The sequence below is a fragment of the Ailuropoda melanoleuca genome, chromosome 9 (assembly GCF_002007445.2).
Source record: "Ailuropoda melanoleuca isolate Jingjing chromosome 9, ASM200744v2, whole genome shotgun sequence".
Taxonomy (NCBI): Eukaryota; Metazoa; Chordata; class Mammalia; order Carnivora; family Ursidae; genus Ailuropoda; species Ailuropoda melanoleuca.
Window position 1 is genome coordinate 1,611,977 of NC_048226.1, and position 18,404 is coordinate 1,630,380.

Genomic DNA, 18,404 nt, shown 5'->3' on the forward strand with positions numbered 1-18,404 from the left:
AGGACCGCATAGATCCCGGGGAGGCCAGATGGTGGTGAGCGCTGTTGAGGAGAATAGAACAAACGAAAGGAGTACTCTGAATGGGGTGGGAGGCCGTTGGGACAACACACGGGTGCCTTGGTCCGCGGAGCACACCCATCCCAGGGTGCGGGCCTCCAGGACAGTGCCGGCCGCAGACATCCTGAACTGCAGCCCCAAGGCGTCCCCCGTGAATGCCCTCCCTGGGAGCGTCCACGAGTAGCCTCCGTGCCGTGGGCACTGCCCCATCTCACCAACTCAGGCAGCCCCTCCCTGCCCTGGGGGCTCCGGGGGGCACGGTCCAGATGGTTCTCTGCCGTGCCAGCTTCACACGACCTGATTCACCTGTGAGGTGGGCGGCACTGCCGTCTGCTTAGTGCAAGACCTTGTCCTCCAAATAAAGTGGGTTAGTTTTAGGAAGATGCTGAGGGCCAGGCCAGCTTGCCCAGGCAGTGGGGTTCTGGATTGACCCTGCTGGGGGGACATGCGTGTGTTAGCAGCTGCCCCAGGGCTCAGAGGACAGTTGGACCCTTATCTTGGCCGCGTTGAGTAGGAAGACATCCAGAGCGTTAGCTGTCGTGGAGTTGGAAACAGGGCTCACACGTAAGGGGGGGTAGACCAAGCGGTGACCAGCTCCTGGCCACGGTGCAGACCTGGCTGTTCAGAGCCTGGGGTGGGGGGCATGGAGGAGAGAGGCGGAAAAGGCCCCCCCAGAGTGGCCTGGCCTCCCCAGAAGGACCCTCAGACGCCCTCTGTCCCCACTCTGCCCTTTGCCATCAGTGGCCATGTTACTCCCGAGCAGAACAGTGCAGGTGGGAGGGAGGACTGACTGCAGCCCGAGCCCGAGAGGAGGATTCTTGTCACCAGCGGGCATCACGTGTGTTGAGTGGCCATCTCTCCTGAGGCCTGAAGAGACACTACCGCTGTCATCACCCCCTTTCCTGCTTTCCCGAAAGCCACCCAGTGGCACAGACGTGAGTCTGCAGCTTGGAGCATGGCCAAGATCCCCTAGAGTCTTTCAGTGCCTCTGGCCTCTGGGCTGGGCCCTGAGCATTGTCCAGTGGGTCATACTGCCCTGGCCTTCAGGGACAATCCAGGTTCCAGGGCCTGCAAGCCCGCTTCGACTCTGGAAGGGAGCTGGCTGCTGGGCTTACCCGGGTCAGCATGTGAGCGTCAGACATCAGAGCAGACCCACCTTTCTGACTGCAGCACTCCAGGCTTTGTAAACTTGGGCCTTCACTCATTCTCATTATTTATCAAATCTCAGGTGTGGAAACGCTCCTTTGGATCACCTCCCTCTAAACAGAATAACCACCATGAGGAAAAGGTTCAGGTCAGTAGGCTTTTCTGACGTGTTTGGGGCCACGCTGGTAGAAAGCCTTAGTGCGCTGAGCCAGGGGGTGGGGCGGAACCTGAAGAGGAACTGAGCACAGAGAGGGGCTTGTGGCGTGCACGCTGGGGCTGGGGCTGCGTGGCCCAGCGGGGAAGGGAGCGGGTGCAGCTTTGCAGGAGGGAAAGTAGGCTGGTGGGAAAGCAACATTCAAACCCACAAGGCAAATACGACCCCAGTAGCTTAGATGGCAGGGGAGCCATCGGTGACCTTGCCTCCCTGCCAGGTGCTGAAAGCCATCTCACAGATGCTCTTTTTTTAGGAACGGCCTTGGTCCTGTGAAAGAAGGGGAGGCCCAGTACGCTGTGGTCCACTGCACGGGGTACATCAAGGCCTGGCCCCCGGCAGGTACGTGGGAGCCACAGATTCATCCCAAGGGAGTCAGGTGCTCTTCTCACCTTATGCTGCTTTCCCACTAGGGATGTCTTTCTATGGAAAGAGCCAGAAGGATATTCTCTTTCTTTTTGGTAAAGTCATAATAATCTTTGTAATTGGAAAAAATCCTGCTGCTTGAAGCAAATGTTTTTGGAAAGAGCAATCCTGCAAGGGTGGTGGGAGCCTCAGCCATTTCCGTGGTCTATTACCCAGAGCCCCGGGTGAAGTCACGGAGGCATTTCAGATGATCCCTCTGACACTCACTGGGATGGTTCAGACAGACGGATGGACAGCAGCAAGTGCTGGTGGTGATGTGGAGCCCCTTGCAACCTTCAGACAGGCTGGTAGGAATGCAAAATGGCGCAGCTGCTTGGGAACCGGATGGACGGTCCTCATGGTGTCAGACATAGAGCTGCCCTATGACGAGGAGTCCCACTCCTAGGTGCGTGCAGGAGAACCCAAAGCACTTGTCCACAAAGAAATATGCACGTGACCATTCACAGCCCCGTTAGCGGCCGGAGTGTGGAAGCAGCTGAATGTGTGCATCAGCTGATGAACAGATAAGTAAAAAGTGGAGTATCTGTACCACGAAATGCTATCCAGCCAATCAGGGATCCCTGCTACCATATTGGTGAGCCCGGAAAACATCGTGCGAGCCAGAGAACCAGACACACAGGCAACATGTGATCCAAATCCATTTATGTCAATATCCAGACAAGGCAAGTCCTTCCTGCCAGAAGGTAGATTTGTGGTTTCCGCGTGCTGGGGAATGACTGTCGTGGGTACAGTGTTTCTTTTCAAGGTGACACAAGTGTTCTGAAATCAGATAGGGGTGATGGTTGCACAGCTCTACAGTCTAAAAAACCACTGAACGGTGCACTTGACAAGGGAACATTCTATGGTGTGTGAATTACATCTCAGTCGATCCCAAGCAATCTGTTAGGCAAAAGAATATATGCAGCGTTGGCCCATCTGTGTGCTCTCGGGGGCCCGGAGGGCGGTCTTCCTCCGGGAATGCTCCCAGCCTGCTGGAGAACGTTGGGACTCTGCTGTTGAGTATTTGTTAAGTGTCCATGAGATCAGGTTGATCGATAATGCTGTTAAGCACAACTGTGTCCTTATTATTTACCTGCTCGATGTATCCGTCCCTGAGAGGGGGGCGTTGAAGTCTCCAACCGTAACAGAGACAGGATTCGTCTGCTCCTTCTGGTAGTTTTGCCTGTGTTTGCCTCCCATCTCTTGAAGCTCTGTTGTTTGGTTCTTACACGTGGAGGCTTTTTGTGTCTTCTCGGAGAGTTGACCCCTTTGTCATTATGTAATGCCCTTCCTTATCCCTAAGTTTCCTTGCTCTGAATTCTGCTTTGTCTGAAAACAATACAGCAACTCCAGCCTTCTTTGGATAAGTATTAGCACCGTATGTTTCTCTCCATCCTTCTGCCCCTAACCTGACTGTGTCATTATATTTAAAGTGAGTTCCTTGTAGACAACATGTCGTTGGGTCTAGTGTTTTTACCCACTTTGACAATCTACCTTTTAATTGGTGTATTTAAACTAACATTGACATGTATCGATTATTGATAAAGTTTGAGTAATGCCTGGCAGGTTTTCTATTCATTGCATTTGTTCTTCTTCACTCTGCCTTCTCTAGCTTTCGTTGAACATTTGAAAGGATTTCATATTCTCTCCTGTCTTAGCATATCAGTTATGTTTCTTTAAAATATCTTTATTGCAGGATCTGGGTGGCTCAGTCGCTTGAGCGTCTGACTCTTGATTTCGGTTCAGGTCGCGGTCTCAGGGTCGTGAGATTGAACCCCACGTCGGCTCCACACTCAGCATGGAGTCTGCTGGACGTTCTCTCTCTCCCTCTGTCCCTCTCCCTGCTCGCCCTCTCTCTCGCTAAAATAAATAAAATCTTTAAAAAATACATCCTTATTGTTTGCCCTAAGTGTGAAATACACATTTACAACTAGTAGAAATCCACTTTCCAGTACCGTTGTACCATTTTGTGGGTAGTGCAAGGACCCTGTCACCTGGCTTTCCTTCCCGCTCCCTCCGTCACCTGCGGCTGTGCCCCCCGTGGTTCACTTACCCATGAGCCTCATCACCCTACGTGTTGTTACCATTATTACTCGGAACACACAGAAATATATTGGCCCAACTAAGAGTAATAAAAGTAAAAAAGTTTATTTTACCTGAATTTATTCTTTCTCTGACACTCTTCCTTCCTTCATGCGGATCCGTGTTTCTAACCCACATCGTTTCCTTCTTCCTGAAGAACCTCTTTTAACATTTCTTGTGGGACAGCTCTCCTGGCAATGAATTCTATTTTTGTTTTTCACAGAAAGTCATTTCTCCTTCACTCTTGAAGGATAATCTTACTGGATATAGGATTTTAGGTTGGTGTTTATTTTCCTCCAACACTTTAAATATTCTCTCTTCTTGGGGCACCTGGGTGACTCAGTCAAGTGTCCGACTCTTGATCTTGACTCAGGTCTCAGTCTCACAATTTGAGCCCCAAGTTGGGCTCCATGCTGGGCGCAGATCCTGCTAAATGAGTGAATGAATAAATAAATGTATTCTCTTCTTGTTTCCATGGTTTCTGATGAGAAGCCCACAGAAGTCTTATCCTTGTGTTTCTACAGATGGTGTGGGACTTTTTTTTTTTTTAAATTTTCTGGCTTCTTTCAAGATTTGTCTTTGTCTTTGGTTTTCTGCAGAAAGCCTCAGTCATTCTATGATATGTTTCAGTAGTTCATTTTGTTTTGCTTTTTGGTTATTTATTCTGCTTGGTCATGTCTGAGCTTCCTGTGTCTGTGGTTTGGTGTCATTAATTTTGAAAAGTTCTCGAACATTGTTTCTTCACATATTCCTTTGGTTCCTCCCTCTTTCTTCTCCTTTTGGTATAGCGATTGTACACACATTATATCGTTTGAAATTGTACTGTGAGTTGAGGGTATTGTGTTCTGGATTTTTTCACTCTTCTTTTCCTCTTTGCATTTTAGTTTTGGGAGTTTCAGTCGACATGTCTTCAAGCTCACGGAGTCTTTCCTTGGCACTGTCCAGTCTACTGATGAATCAATCAAAGGCACTCCTCATTTCTACAATGTTTATTATTGCTAGCATTTCCTTCTGCTTTCCTCCTGGAGTTTCCATCCCTCTGCTTGCATTACCCTTCTCTTTTTGCTATTGTCTGTCCTCCCATTAGAGCTGTTAACATATTAATTATAGTTATTTTAAATTCCCTGTCTAGTAATTTCAAAGTCTGTGTCATATCTCAGTCTGGTTATGATGCTTACTTTGTCTCCTCAGGCTGTGTTTTTCTTGCCTTTTTGCATGCATTGTAAATCTGTGTTGAAATCCAGATGTGATGTGTCATGTAATAGTGGCTGAGGTGAATAGGTCATAGTGTGAAGTTTACTTTAATTTTTCCAGGAGTTGGCTGTGTTTAATGTTGGCTGTCTGTATACATATATCAGCTTGACGCATATATGTATAAATATATATGTATGTTAATTCATATTTTTTAAATTTATACATTTTTTCCCTACTTAAACTGTAATACACAAAATTGTCAGGGTGCTGCTTGCCTGAGGCCCCCAGGAACTCGTAAAGCAGCGCTGCCTTCAGAGTGTTCAGAGCCTGGACCTCAGCTCTGTAGATCTAGAAACAGTCCTGACGGTGTTCTAAAAAGGTCAGCGCCAGTGAATGTGGAGAGTCCTCAGAAGCTGACGTCTTCCCTGGTGTGATCCAGTCATGCTGGGGGGCTACCTAGTCTCTGACGCGGATGCTCCTGTCTGTTGTCCAGGGAACCTGTGAGCTTATGAGGTACTTGGGAGACCAGATTTGTATTGGAAGGTGTGGACAGCTGGGAGAGAGACTCCCACGGCAGCTCAGCTCACGGAGCACATGTGATGCCGGCTCTGTGCCGTTGCTAAGCGAGGCTCTCCAGCGCCAGACATAGGCCTGTCCCTCAGGGAGCACAGAGACATGTGGCTGGGGGGCCAGCACGTACACAGATGACCACAGGAGAGTGTGGTGAAACAACCAGGCCTGGGGACAGAGGGTGGGACCTGCACCCCAAGTGACCCCAGGATCAGGAAAGCTTCCTGGAGGAGGCTCGTCCAAGGGCGTGCCGGTACCACCAAATCCAGTTCTTGGACCCTGGTTCCAAGAGCCCATCTTGTTCTTAATGTCTTCCTCTTCTGAAGTCATTAATCATTCTCATTATACCAGGCAAATTCCTCATCCTGTTTGTGGCCTCAAAGTACTCTCCTTCTGACCACTTTATTTGGGCTCCAGGCCTACAATATCATGAGAAATGCCATGATCGTCATGAGTCTAACTCAGAGGATCCTTGTGGATGAGCAGAAGGGATGAAGCTGAGGCCCAGGGTGCAAGCCGGTGACTACACCCACAGCCTGTACAGGTGACCCCGCGCAGGCTTTCCTGGAGTTGCGTCAGGTCTGTCCCCGTGAGTGTTTGCAGGACAGGGTGATGGGGCAGCAGGACTTAGCATGAGGTCTTCAGTGACCACCTTATAACTGTGCCAAGTGAGAAAGGGTTGAAGGAGCCGGGGGTGTTTGTCTTGGAGAAAGCAAGACATGATTTCTGTCTTGAAATATTTGAGGGGGTGTCATCTGAAGGAGGAATTCATCTTACTTAGGATAGTTCCAGAAGGCACAGATTGGACCAAAAGAGGAAAGTTACCAAAAGGCAGATTTTAACTCATTTGGGAAAAATGAGCAAAGGATATGAACAGGGTATGAAAAACACGTATAAATATAAATGCATACACTCACTGAGCAGATGGGGAAAATTTAGATCCCTGTGAGTGCTGTAAATTAAAATAATTTGATACGGTCTTCTCTTACCTATCAAATGGCAAAGAGCAAAAAAAGACAAAAACAGCGTTGGTAAGGTTCAGAGAAACAGGCACTTTGATGTACTGCTCGTGGGAGTATCGTCAATCAGTACAGACCTTTGTAGGCTGATTCGCCGGTAGTACCAAATGCTTTGAGATGTGCTTTCCCCAATGTACAGGCATTGCACTTGTAGGAATTTATTCCAGGGAGTTAATCAGAGATGTCCATTATATGGTTAAGCATTATTTATAATAATAAAAGCCTTGAATTAGTGTAAATTTCAGTGACAGAGAATTGGTCAAAAGCAGTGTAGGGCATCTCTTTGGTGGGCTACCTGACAACCACAGACCAGGCATGCTTTCAGAGGACACTTACGAATGAAGCAAAGTGCTGGGAAGCGTGAAAAAGAACAGGTTTTACAACAGAAACCTCATGATCAGAAGGTTCCTTCGTCCTAAGTGAGTAGTGTATCTGTGCGTGATAAGTCGTGCAGACAGTGTTAACCACCGTTCCTCCTGCGGGGCACGGTGCTCCTTACTTTTCTCTCTTCGCTCCTGCGTTTGCCCAGCTTTTATGTGACTTTCGTAATCACAGAATATGACGTTCTAAAGAAGTCGGTCTGGGGGCACCTGGTGGCTCAGACGGTTAAGCCTCGGCTCTTGATTTCTGCTCAGGTCATGATCTCAGGGTTGAGAGATCAAGCCCCACGTTGGGCTCCACACTCAGCGGGGAGTCTGCTTGGGATTCTCTCCCCTTCTGGGCCTCCCCCCTGCTCACACTCTCTCTCTCTTAAAAAAAAAAAAAAAGAAGGAGAAGGAGAAGCAGCAGCCACCCGTCTGAATTTTGTAAAGCCCGTTCCAGACAATTGGATCGAGTGCTTTGCCGTCAACTCAGAAATTACGTCTTTTTGTCTGCATTTTGGTTTGGTTTTGTTGTTGTGCTTCTATAAAGGTGAAGGTTCTGGCAAACAAGCCTGCGTCGACACTTGAGGACTCTAGCCTGCCTCTGGAGTACTCAGCCAATGCCACCTTGTTCTGTGGCTGATGATACGCTGTTCCGTGGTCGATGACTACATTCTTAGCACATACGGCACTGTGCTTCCCATTGAGACCTCTCAGGACCGAGCGTGTGCTGCATTCAGTTCCCCACCCGAGTGCTTAGCTCAGGCCTGGCTCAGATGGAAGACTGACAGATGGACAGACGGATGGACGGACGGATGAAAAGAAGAAAGGAGAGAAAGAAAGAAGGAATCAGAAGAATAGTCGGCCCAGGGGGTGGCCATGGGAAAGACGTCCGTGCCAGAATCTCCAGCGGCGTTTGTACAGTCTGCCTCCCAGAAATCTCTACGATGGACATGAGCATCATCTGGCCTGGATGAGGTGCTGCAGGGAGGTCATCGGCACGCTCAGGGTAGGATGAGGTCACGGGACTGGAGCACGGGAGCAGTGACTCTCCCTCTGCTTGCATGAAGCCTCGTGAATGTTCTGGAGGAGTGCTGTCCCTGCTCGCCCCGAGCGTCTCAATTAGAAACGATGACGTGATTAGAGAGGACGAAGTCCTAAGCACCCATGTTGCCGAAAATCCATCCACAGGCGACCTTGGACATCTCCAGGGGTGAGCAGACGAGGGCCTCAGGAAGGAGTCCTGGTCGATCCGTGTGCAGCCCGCGGGCCTCCCCCCGAGCCGGCTGGCGGTGCCCTCAGACCTCTGCCTGGGGCCCGCTCACACCACCGCACCTTCCCGTGTGTCCTGAGCCCCGTCTGCGACGCGGTGGCCTTCCCAGCTCCCCTCACGGCACCGTGTACTACGTAGGTTTCATTTGAAGTGTTTGGGGTGCGATGGGAAGAAAGAGCAGGGTTCCGAAGACCGTCCCCTCAAGTCCTGCAGCTGCTTCGTCTGAAGAAGCAGACGCACTGCGGTCCGCAGAGTACGTGGGTGGACAGGACGTCACCCGTAGTGGGTTGCGGTTTATATCTCGTGAGGTGTGTGCAGAGTCCAAAGGAAATCTTGGCTTTGGGAAGATGGTATTTACCGGCCCCACCTGGTTGTCCTTGCTGTGCGACCTTGCATTTCAGACGGGCGTCCAGCCTTGAGCCAGAAGCCACTTCCATGCAGGCCTCTCTTCCAGGAACTGTGCCCTGACCGGCCTGGTTCACCCCCAACAATCCGTGGGGGGATCTCTGGAGAATGGGCGTGTGTCCGCACAGGGGAGCCACGGTCCGACCCTGGGGAGGGGGAGGCTGACCAGATCCGGCTCCTCCCTCCGGGCATGTGCGGTCAGGAGGGGGCTCTGTGGTGGGCACCCCCCGCGTGCTCTCTCGGCGGCGAGGCTGGCGCTGCTGGGCTGTCAGTAAGCCTTGGCCACAGCATCCCAGAGGCCTGGGGATTGGAGGGTTTTGGTCAGAATCCACTGTGGTCAGGCCAGCACTGTCCCTTCGCCAGACAGCCCAGCCTGGCCACGAGCTCATCCCCAGCAGCCCCGCGCCTCTCGCAGTTTACTTGTGGGACACAATGTGTGTGTCTTCCCTTTGTTTGAAAATCTCCGAAAGCTGCTTTGACTGAATTGAAGCCACCGACCCACCAGGCGGTGGCTGGATCCCTGCTCTCTTTTACCCTCGACCGCGCTGTCCTGCCCATGGTGCACGCACACGTCCACGCACAGCAGGTGCTGGGCTCCTGCTCCCTCAGTCCCATGCCCTGGTCACACAGCAGAGCCAGGAGCTCAGCTGCGAGATACAGAGCAGCGGCTGGTGACGTCTTCCGGATCCTCGATCCGGGGCAGAGCCACCTTCCATCTCCTTCAGTGAAGGTGCTTGAGGTCCTGCCGTAGGCCAGGCACTTTGCGAGGCCCTGGGGACCCTGGGGCTAGCTCGTCTGGCACAGGTCCTGCCCTCGTCGGCAGCAGTCCAGTAGAAGAGACAGGTAGGCGTGCAGGTCACGCAGAGCCTGGGGTCAGGGGCCGTCAGAGAGGCCCAGGTAGGCAGGTGGAGGGGAGAGCCCATCTGCTGGGAGTGTCAAGGTTGGCTTCTCTCCCCTCCTCGCTGGGGCCAACCCTGGTTGAAAGCCCCACAGGCAAGGAAAGAGTAACACCCGCACTGAAATGCAGACATGAAGGAGACGTGGGCATTTCCTTATTGAAAAAAAATGCTTCGCAGGCACAGGGCTGGTGTGGATGAGGGCACGGGGTTTGAATAATGACCACAGCTTCACTGAGGACTGCTCACTGCCTGCTAGGCTCTAGGAACAGTCTCTGTGTGCATTACATTATTTAATTTTTACAAGAACCCTAAGGAAGTGCTGGCCCTATTATCATGCCTGTCATAGATGAGACACCAGGCCTACGTAGTGCCGTCATTAGCCCAGTTCCCAACCGCAAGTGGGACGGCTGGCCTGCGAGACCAGGCCTTCCCGATGCTCTCACCACAGTGCTCTGCACGCTGCTGGTGGGAGGGGTGCTGTGTTGGCACTACGGGTGGCTCGCCGTGGCTGGTGAGGGAGATGGCCAAGTGGGCAGGAGTCCAATCCTGGGGTTCGGGTCTCATGGGCAAGGCAGGGAGTGTGGACCCTGCTCTCCATTCCACGGAGCATCACTGAAGGCCACCGAAGGTTCTTAAAGATCAGTCTGCATGTTGGAGTAAAGTGGGAGGAGGGGGAGGGATGGGCCTGAAANTCTACGATGGACATGAGCATCATCTGGCCTGGATGAGGTGCTGCAGGGAGGTCATCGGCACGCTCAGGGTAGGATGAGGTCACGGGACTGGAGCACGGGAGCAGTGACTCTCCCTCTGCTTGCATGAAGCCTCGTGAATGTTCTGGAGGAGTGCTGTCCCTGCTCGCCCCGAGCGTCTCAATTAGAAACGATGACGTGATTAGAGAGGACGAAGTCCTAAGCACCCATGTTGCCGAAAATCCATCCACAGGCGACCTTGGACATCTCCAGGGGTGAGCAGACGAGGGCCTCAGGAAGGAGTCCTGGTCGATCCGTGTGCAGCCCGCGGGCCTCCCCCCGAGCCGGCTGGCGGTGCCCTCAGACCTCTGCCTGGGGCCCGCTCACACCACCGCACCTTCCCGTGTGTCCTGAGCCCCGTCTGCGACGCGGTGGCCTTCCCAGCTCCCCTCACGGCACCGTGTACTACGTAGGTTTCATTTGAAGTGTTTGGGGTGCGATGGGAAGAAAGAGCAGGGTTCCGAAGACCGTCCCCTCAAGTCCTGCAGCTGCTTTGTCTGAAGAAGCAGACGCACTGCGGTCCGCAGAGTACGTGGGTGGACAGGACGTCACCCGTAGCGGGTTGCGGTTTATATCTCGTGAGGTGTGTGCAGAGTCCAAAGGAAATCTTGGCTTTGGGAAGATGGTATTTACCGGCCCCACCTGGTTGTCCTTGCTGTGCGACCTTGCATTTCAGACGGGCGTCCAGCCTTGAGCCAGAAGCCACTTCCATGCAGGCCTCTCTTCCAGGAACTGTGCCCTGACCGGCCTGGTTCACCCCCAACAATCCGTGGGGGGATCTCTGGAGAATGGGCGTGTGTCCGCACAGGGGAGCCACGGTCCGACCCTGGGGAGGGGGAGGCTGACCAGATCCGGCTCCTCCCTCCGGGCATGTGCGGTCAGGAGGGGGCTCTGTGGTGGGCACCCCCCGCGTGCTCTCTCGGCAGCGAGGCTGGCGCTGCTGGGCTGTCAGTAAGCCTTGGCCACAGCATCCCAGAGGCCTGGGGATTGGAGGGTTTTGGTCAGAATCCACTGTGGTCAGGCCAGCACTGTCCCTTCGCCAGACAGCCCAGCCTGGCCACGAGCTCATCCCCAGCAGCCCCGCGCNGGTCCGACCCTGGGGAGGGGGAGGCTGACCAGATCCGGCTCCTCCCTCCGGGCATGTGCGGTCAGGAGGGGGCTCTGTGGTGGGCACCCCCCGCGTGCTCTCTCGGCAGCGAGGCTGGCGCTGCTGGGCTGTCAGTAAGCCTTGGCCACAGCATCCCAGAGGCCTGGGGATTGGGGGGTTTTGGTCAGAATCCACTCTGGTCAGGCCAGCACTGTCCCTTCGCCAGACAGCCCAGCCTGGCCACGAGCTCATCCCCAGCAGCCCCGCGCCTCTCGCAGTTTACTTGTGGGACACAATGTGTGTGTCTTCCCTTCGTTTGAAAATCTCCGAAAGCTGCTTTGACTGAATTGAAGCCACCGACCCACCAGGCGGTGGCTGGATCCCTGCTCTCTTTTACCCTCGACCGCGCTGTCCTGCCCATGGTGCACGCACACGTCCACGCACAGCAGGTGCTGGGCTCCTGCTCCCTCAGTCCCATGCCCTGGTCACACAGCAGAGCCAGGAGCTCAGCTGCGAGATACAGAGCAGCGGCTGGTGACGTCTTCCGGATCCTCGATCCGGGGCAGAGCCACCTTCCATCTCCTTCAGTGAAGGTGCTTGAGGTCCTGCCGTAGGCCAGGCACTTTGCGAGGCCCTGGGGACCCTGGGGCTAGCTCGTCTGGCACAGGTCCTGCCCTCGTCGGCAGCAGTCCAGTAGAAGAGACAGGTAGGCGTGCAGGTCACGCAGAGCCTGGGGTCAGGGGCCGTCAGAGAGGCCCAGGTAGGCAGGTGGAGGGGAGAGCCCATCTGCTGGGAGTGTCAAGGTTGGCTTCTCTCCCCTCCTCGCTGGGGCCAACCCTGGTTGAAAGCCCCACAGGCAAGGAAAGAGTAACACCCGCACTGAAATGCAGACATGAAGGAGACGTGGGCATTTCCTTATTGAAAAAAAATGCTTCACAGGCACAGGGCTGGTGTGGATGAGGGCACGGGGTTTGAATAATGACCACAGCTTCACTGAGGACTGCTCACTGCCTGCTAGGCTCTAGGAACAGTCTCTGTGTGCATTACATTATTTAATTTTTACAAGAACCCTAAGGAAGTGCTGGCCCTATTATCATGCCTGTCATAGATGAGACACCAGGCCTACGTAGTGCCGTCATTAGCCCAGTTCCCAACCGCAAGTGGGACGGCTGGCCTGCGAGACCAGGCCTTCCCGATGCTCTCACCACAGTGCTCTGCACGCTGCTGGTGGGAGGGGTGCTGTGTTGGCACTACGGGTGGCTCGCCGTGGCTGGTGAGGGAGATGGCCAAGTGGGCAGGAGTCCAATCCTGGGGTTCGGGTCTCATGGGCAAGGCAGGGAGTGTGGACCCTGCTCTCCATTCCACGGAGCATCACTGAAGGCCACCGAAGGTTCTTAAAGATCAGTCTGCATGTTGGAGTAAAGTGGGAGGAGGGGGAGGGATGGGCCTGAAAACCAGGGGACCGGAGGAGACTCCCCCAGGGAGAAATCATGGTGCCCGAATCAGGGCCGTGCCGTGCAGATGGGGGGGTGTGTGGGATGCTGAAAAGCAGGTGCGGGCTGCGTGTACGGCTGGTGGGGTTCGGGCCCAAGACCGACTCCAGAGGCCCTGTGCTTAAGAGTACACGAGACTGCCTCCCCCACCTGTGCTGATAGGCACGGGGATAACCTGGGGCTTTAGATGCATAACGCAGAGCTCAGATATACGGCCATTGTCTTACATCATCTGTGTTTCAAGAAGTTGGTCACCCATACTTGCTCGGCCCCGCTAGCGCACTGTCATTTCCTCTAGACCGTGTTCCTGCCGTCGTGTTCTGTCTGCCTCGCAGCCAGGGTGAGCCTTCAGTCTCTTGCAAGAAGAGAGAGTGCGTGCGCCATTCACAATTCCACCACCGTCCACACGGTCCTCCTTGTGGCTCCCCCGTGGCTGCCCCGGGAGCTTCTGGGTCGTGGGGTTCCTTCTCCGAAGAGGCCCGAGATGGCCTTCTGTTTTTCTTTTCTGGGCAGCCTGCTTCTCCTTTCTCCCGCTGAGACATTCGTAGGTTGTTTTGAGTTTCTCCCTGGAATTCGAGACTTTCACTCAAATAGTGCCCACGGTAGGTCTGTTTTCACTCATCATAATTGGTGCTGGGTGGGCCCTCGCGGCTCACACACTCAAGTCTGTCTTCTCCGTGGGAGAGCTCATCTAAATGTTTCCAGCCTGCTCCACTCACACCTGCTCCGCTCACACCTGCAGCCATATCGATTTCCCGCGTCTGCTCCATTTACATTGGTTAGAAACCTTTTCTTCCAAATTCTTGGGGAATTTCTCAGTCCGAATCCTCTAGGTATGACTCCCATTTAATTTTTTAAAACTCCACAATGGTACGTTTCATGTGAACTCAGCACGTGCTGAATTGAAGTGAAGCCCTTTTTGTAAATATGTCCTCTCGTGTCATGCTGGGTCATTGAGTTTAGGGGTTTTTCCTCTCTCTCTCTCTCTCTCTCTCTCTTTTTTTAATAAGCTTTTTTTTTTTTTTTTAGTGGGAGCATCTGCTGTGATGCCTCCACTTGTTTTCCTCTTTTTCACATGCTTGCGATTTTCCCGCGTGGCTCACGTTCTGGAGGCTTCTGTGTGGTTGTCCGTTGTTGAGGCTTGGGACGAGTTCCATCACTGACCGTGTGGGTTCCCATACGATCTGTCAGGCCCTGGTAAGGGGAGAAGAGGAATGCTTCCCCTTCCTGTCACCTGACCAAGGGTCTGTTTGTCTGCATCCGAGGACAGAGGTGCAGGGCAGGAGATGACTGGGGTCATGTGCAGCCCTGAGGGGACGCACTGACATGCGGCCGCCATGCTGCCTTCTGGGAGCAGTGGGTTCAAGCCTGGCTCTCCCTCATGATCTGCCCCCATTCCGCACTAATGTCAAGCCACCATAGCTCGAAGCTCGTGGGTTGGCTTGCTGGGGGCCCTTCCACACACACACACACCCCAGGTGGCACGGGGGCTTGTGTCTTGGTACGCTCTTCCCTCAGTCCAGTCTTGCCCAAACCATATACCCCCAGATTCCCTCACGCTTGGAGTCTGCTTATGGCTACCCTAGTGGTTTCCTGTACTGGTGTAGACTTCTCCTCAGTCTCTCATTGTTTCCACAGTAATTTGGGAAGTTCAGGTAGTTTCTCAAATGGTCTGTTTTCCTCTTTTGAGCTTCAGAGCTCTGTTTTGCAAAGTAGGGGGATCGGTTTCCTTATTGTCACCAGCAGGAACGCTGAAATGCAGCATACCTGCGGGTCAGCACTTCCCAGAGTATCTTCGGACCCTGCACGTCCCCAGAGACGCACGATGAAGCAAAGATCCTGTGGTCAATAATGTGGGAAACTTCATGTTCTGTTGTCCCTCCTAGAGAAGCATACTGAGTGCTCTGAGTAGGTCTAAGTGATGAAACCTCTTCATCTTTGTTGAAACTAGGCTTCCCAAATGTGTTTGGCCAGAGAAACTTTTTTTTTTTTTTTTGCCTAAAACTTATTAATATTCCTCAGAGAATGTCTTGGAAGCGTGCTGTGAACGAGTGGCCCAGAGCGCTTGCAGAAGGGGTTGTTTTCTCCCCTGCGTTTGGCAGAAGGCACAAGTATGTCTTAATTCACATGTGAAAATGTAAGTCCCAGGACAGACTCCACCCGGCGTTACTGAAAAACAGGCCAACTTTCCATGAGCGTGCGCACAGGGTTCGCGCAAGCCCGGGAGAGAAATGAACACACATTTCTGGCCAATGCCGAGGTTTCATCCCAAACGGTTTCCAATTACACTTCACTTGTGTGTTGTTGGCATTACTCGGGATTTATCTAGACCTGGCATTAGCGAAGCATGTTTCCAAAGGAAAGGTAATTGAACGTGGGGCATAGTGAGTTTGTGACACCAATTAGGGAATGACTGGAATCCGTTAAAGGGCTGGAATTATCCCGTTCCTATTAAAACCCACTTGGATAAATGTTGCGGCTCCTGCCAGGAACTGTTCCCTCCTGACACCATTTCTTCCCGGCCCTGACATCCCGCTAAGGCCGTGCGGCCTCCTCGCAGCCCAGCGCTCGTCTCCCTGTTCTCATACTACCCACATGGCATTGTGGTGACGGCTGTTCGTGTCCCCCACCAGCTCCTTGAGAGAAGGAGCCGGGTCTCGTGCACCACTGAATCTCCAGGGCAGCCCCACCACTGAGAAGGAGCTCACAAATGTGTCAAACACGATGGACGGCATGGCCAGACTTCAGCCTGGGCTCTGGACCCACAGAATGTCGGAGCCACAGAGAGCCTCGAGCATCACCTCGGGCCAGCCCCTCCTGTGTGCAGAGGGAGAACCAGAAGTCCTGCAAGGCTCTGCGTCTCCGCGGACCCCAACATCTCTCGCCTGCCCTCGACCCCAGAGGAAACCTGCAGCCAAGCAGAGCTCAGCCACTGCAAGAGGCCACCTGTTCTGCTGAGTGCTGAGGTTGGCGCCTTCCACGTCACGGGGAAAGCAAGACCTCCTGGTATTAAGTTCCACATGCTGGGCACTGTGCTCAGTGCTTAGCAAACATGTCCTCACCCAAAGCCCACTGCAGCGCCCATCCCACAGATCGTCACTGTTATTAGTCTCATTTCCTGAAGCACAGGGAGGCTGGAGCCTCTGCGGTCAGCACGCGGTAGAGTCAGGATCCCTGAGTCAGGACGCCTGTCGCTCCGGCACTGGCGCTGTCAGTCACCGTCGAGTCACTCTGTTCCCAAAGACTTGTCATCTGGGGTGCCTGGCTGGCTCAGTCGGTAGACCACGCGACTCCTGACCTCAGGGTCATGAGTTCAAGCCGCACGGTGGGCGTGGAGCCTACTTTAAACACAAACAACCACACCGAAGACTTGTCTTCTGTCGATGTTGGTGTTAGCCACGGACCACTTTCCTTTAAAGCATTCTGTCCTGGAACCAGTTTGGCCACTGGGAGGCCTCCACAGCAGCCTGCGTTCCTGCCTTCCAGAGAAATCCTTGTCACCATTTCAAATATGAAGACAATTTGTGCCTCCCTCTATCTGGGGGCAGGGGGGTAATCCACAGAGCTCAGCGGCTATGCTCTGAGACACGCTGTCCAAAGAGCACACAGGCCTTCTTTCACGCCACTTTCTAGAAGGCCCCCGTGGGGCCGGTACGCTGTAAGGAGAGACCAGAAGGAGAGCTCAGCCAACCTGTAGCAGAAAAGTTACTATATTCTTCTATCAAAGGTGTCTGCCCTTCACGTCATTCATCAAGCCTCTTCCTTAGATGAGCTGCTGCCCAAAGAGATTTTGAGATGTGCGTTCACAAACGGAATGAATGGCCCTGAACTTGGTGACCAGTGGGGAGCCTTCTGAGGTTTTTTGAAAGGGGGCTTGAAATTGGGTCAAGGCTGTGCTTTGGCAGGGTGTGCAAGTGGCAATAGGGTGGACCGTGGCCAAGGGAGGTGGGGCGGGAGGGTGTGGGGGAGAAGCTGGCAGAACGCTGCAGAGCACAGGACAGGACTGGTGTGTGGAGGCAGCCCTGGGGCAGGGGACTGGGATCTATGGGAGGAAGGAGCAGCCCTACTGAGGCAATGGTCCCTGTGACAAAGGTGCCCTTGACACAGCTGGGTCACAGAGCCTGCAAGAGGCAGATGGCCACAGGCTTGGGTTGCAAAGAATACAGCTTCAGGGGCTGAGTAGAAGGAGCTCGTCTGGGAGCCAGTTAGTTTGAGAAAGGCGAGCAGGGGCAAGTGGGGCCTGATGTTCATGGGGGCAGAATATGGAGAGAAAGTGGTGAGACATGGGGGCAGGGGGTAAGGAGTGACGGCAGAATCGGCGTGGGGCGGCTGGAGGGACAGGCGGGGGGCAGTGGGGAGCTGGCAGAGCAGGTGTGGAAGGACTGTGGGGGCCAGCCAGCACCCGGCGAGCCCAGTGCTGTTGGGAAGGGAGTGGCAGCACAGCCCCCGGCAGGCATGGGGATGGTGGGTGGACTGCCAGCCCCCGCCTTTTGCACTGGTGGGAGGTGTTAGATTCTAGAAGGCAGCTAGTGGGGCGGGTCATTGTATCTGTGAGCTCTATATAACCAAACGCTGAAAATCACCGTGAAGTCCCACTGCTGAGGTGGGGAGGGCTAGAGGGTCGATGTTCTTTGGCTTCCCTTGGAAAACAGCCCACTGCTTTCCGTTGAAACCACTCCTCGTCAGGGAAGGTGACAGGGTCTGTCTCACACTGGGTGGGGGCCCTGGGAGGCCCACAGCCCCCTTCTCCCTTTAGGTGAGGCCGAGGCCTAGAGAGGGGCTGCTGAGGTCCCCGCAGCACCTCCATGTGGCATTAGTGTCTCGGCCCCTTACTGGCTGGCCCTTAGTTTACANCGGCCCCTTACTGGCTGGCCCTTAGTTTACAGATTATGATTTATTAGAAACAAATCTCTATCTTCTGAGTCCCAAGTTTAAACAGAAGATACTCATTTACAACTTTCCTCTTAGGCAAAAGAAGATGCTTGTGAATTTTCAAGATTTAGAAGCAGTTAATTTGCAAAGCAGTGTTGCAGTTCTGCCAGATGTTTTGGAATTAAACTTCTAGCATCATCGGGTGCATTTTCTCTCAATGTGGGGTCAAGGGGTAGAGTTCTAATGTCTGGATTTAAGTTCACTACGCTCACGGTCTTGGCACTGTTGGAGACCGAGGTACCACCTCAGAAAACTTCCCAAGTATGTGCAGCCCCCCTTTTTAAGTACCAGACATCATGTGCTGGCCTTTTTTTTCCTGGTACCTTTATTTTTTTAAATAGCTGTGACAAAACCAGCCCATCTTCATTAAAGAAACTTAAAAGGTCTGTAAAAACCTTGAAAAACATAATAAAATTCATCCACAAACCCATTTTTTTTTTTAAGATTTTATTTATTTATTTGACAGAGATAGAGACAGCCAGCGAGAGAGGGAACACAAGCAGGGGGAGTGGGAGAGGAA

General features: G+C 53.3%; 1 protein-coding gene across 10 annotated transcripts in view; it reads left to right on the forward strand.

Annotated features, from left to right (window-relative positions):
- ARNT2 (aryl hydrocarbon receptor nuclear translocator 2) overlaps positions 1-18,404 on the forward strand; it is a 210,038-nt gene that overhangs the window by 130,534 nt on the left and 61,100 nt on the right. For all 10 annotated transcript variants that reach the window (XR_004627635.1, XM_019799513.2, XM_034667791.1 and 7 more), the window contains exons 7-8: positions 1,286-1,351; positions 1,671-1,756. Coding sequence is in view for 9 of the 10 variants with exons in the window: in XM_019799513.2 (XP_019655072.1) it covers positions 1,286-1,351; positions 1,671-1,756 (152 nt within the window). In the remaining variant the exon portion in view is untranslated. The remainder of the gene's footprint in view (positions 1-1,285; positions 1,352-1,670; positions 1,757-18,404) is intronic.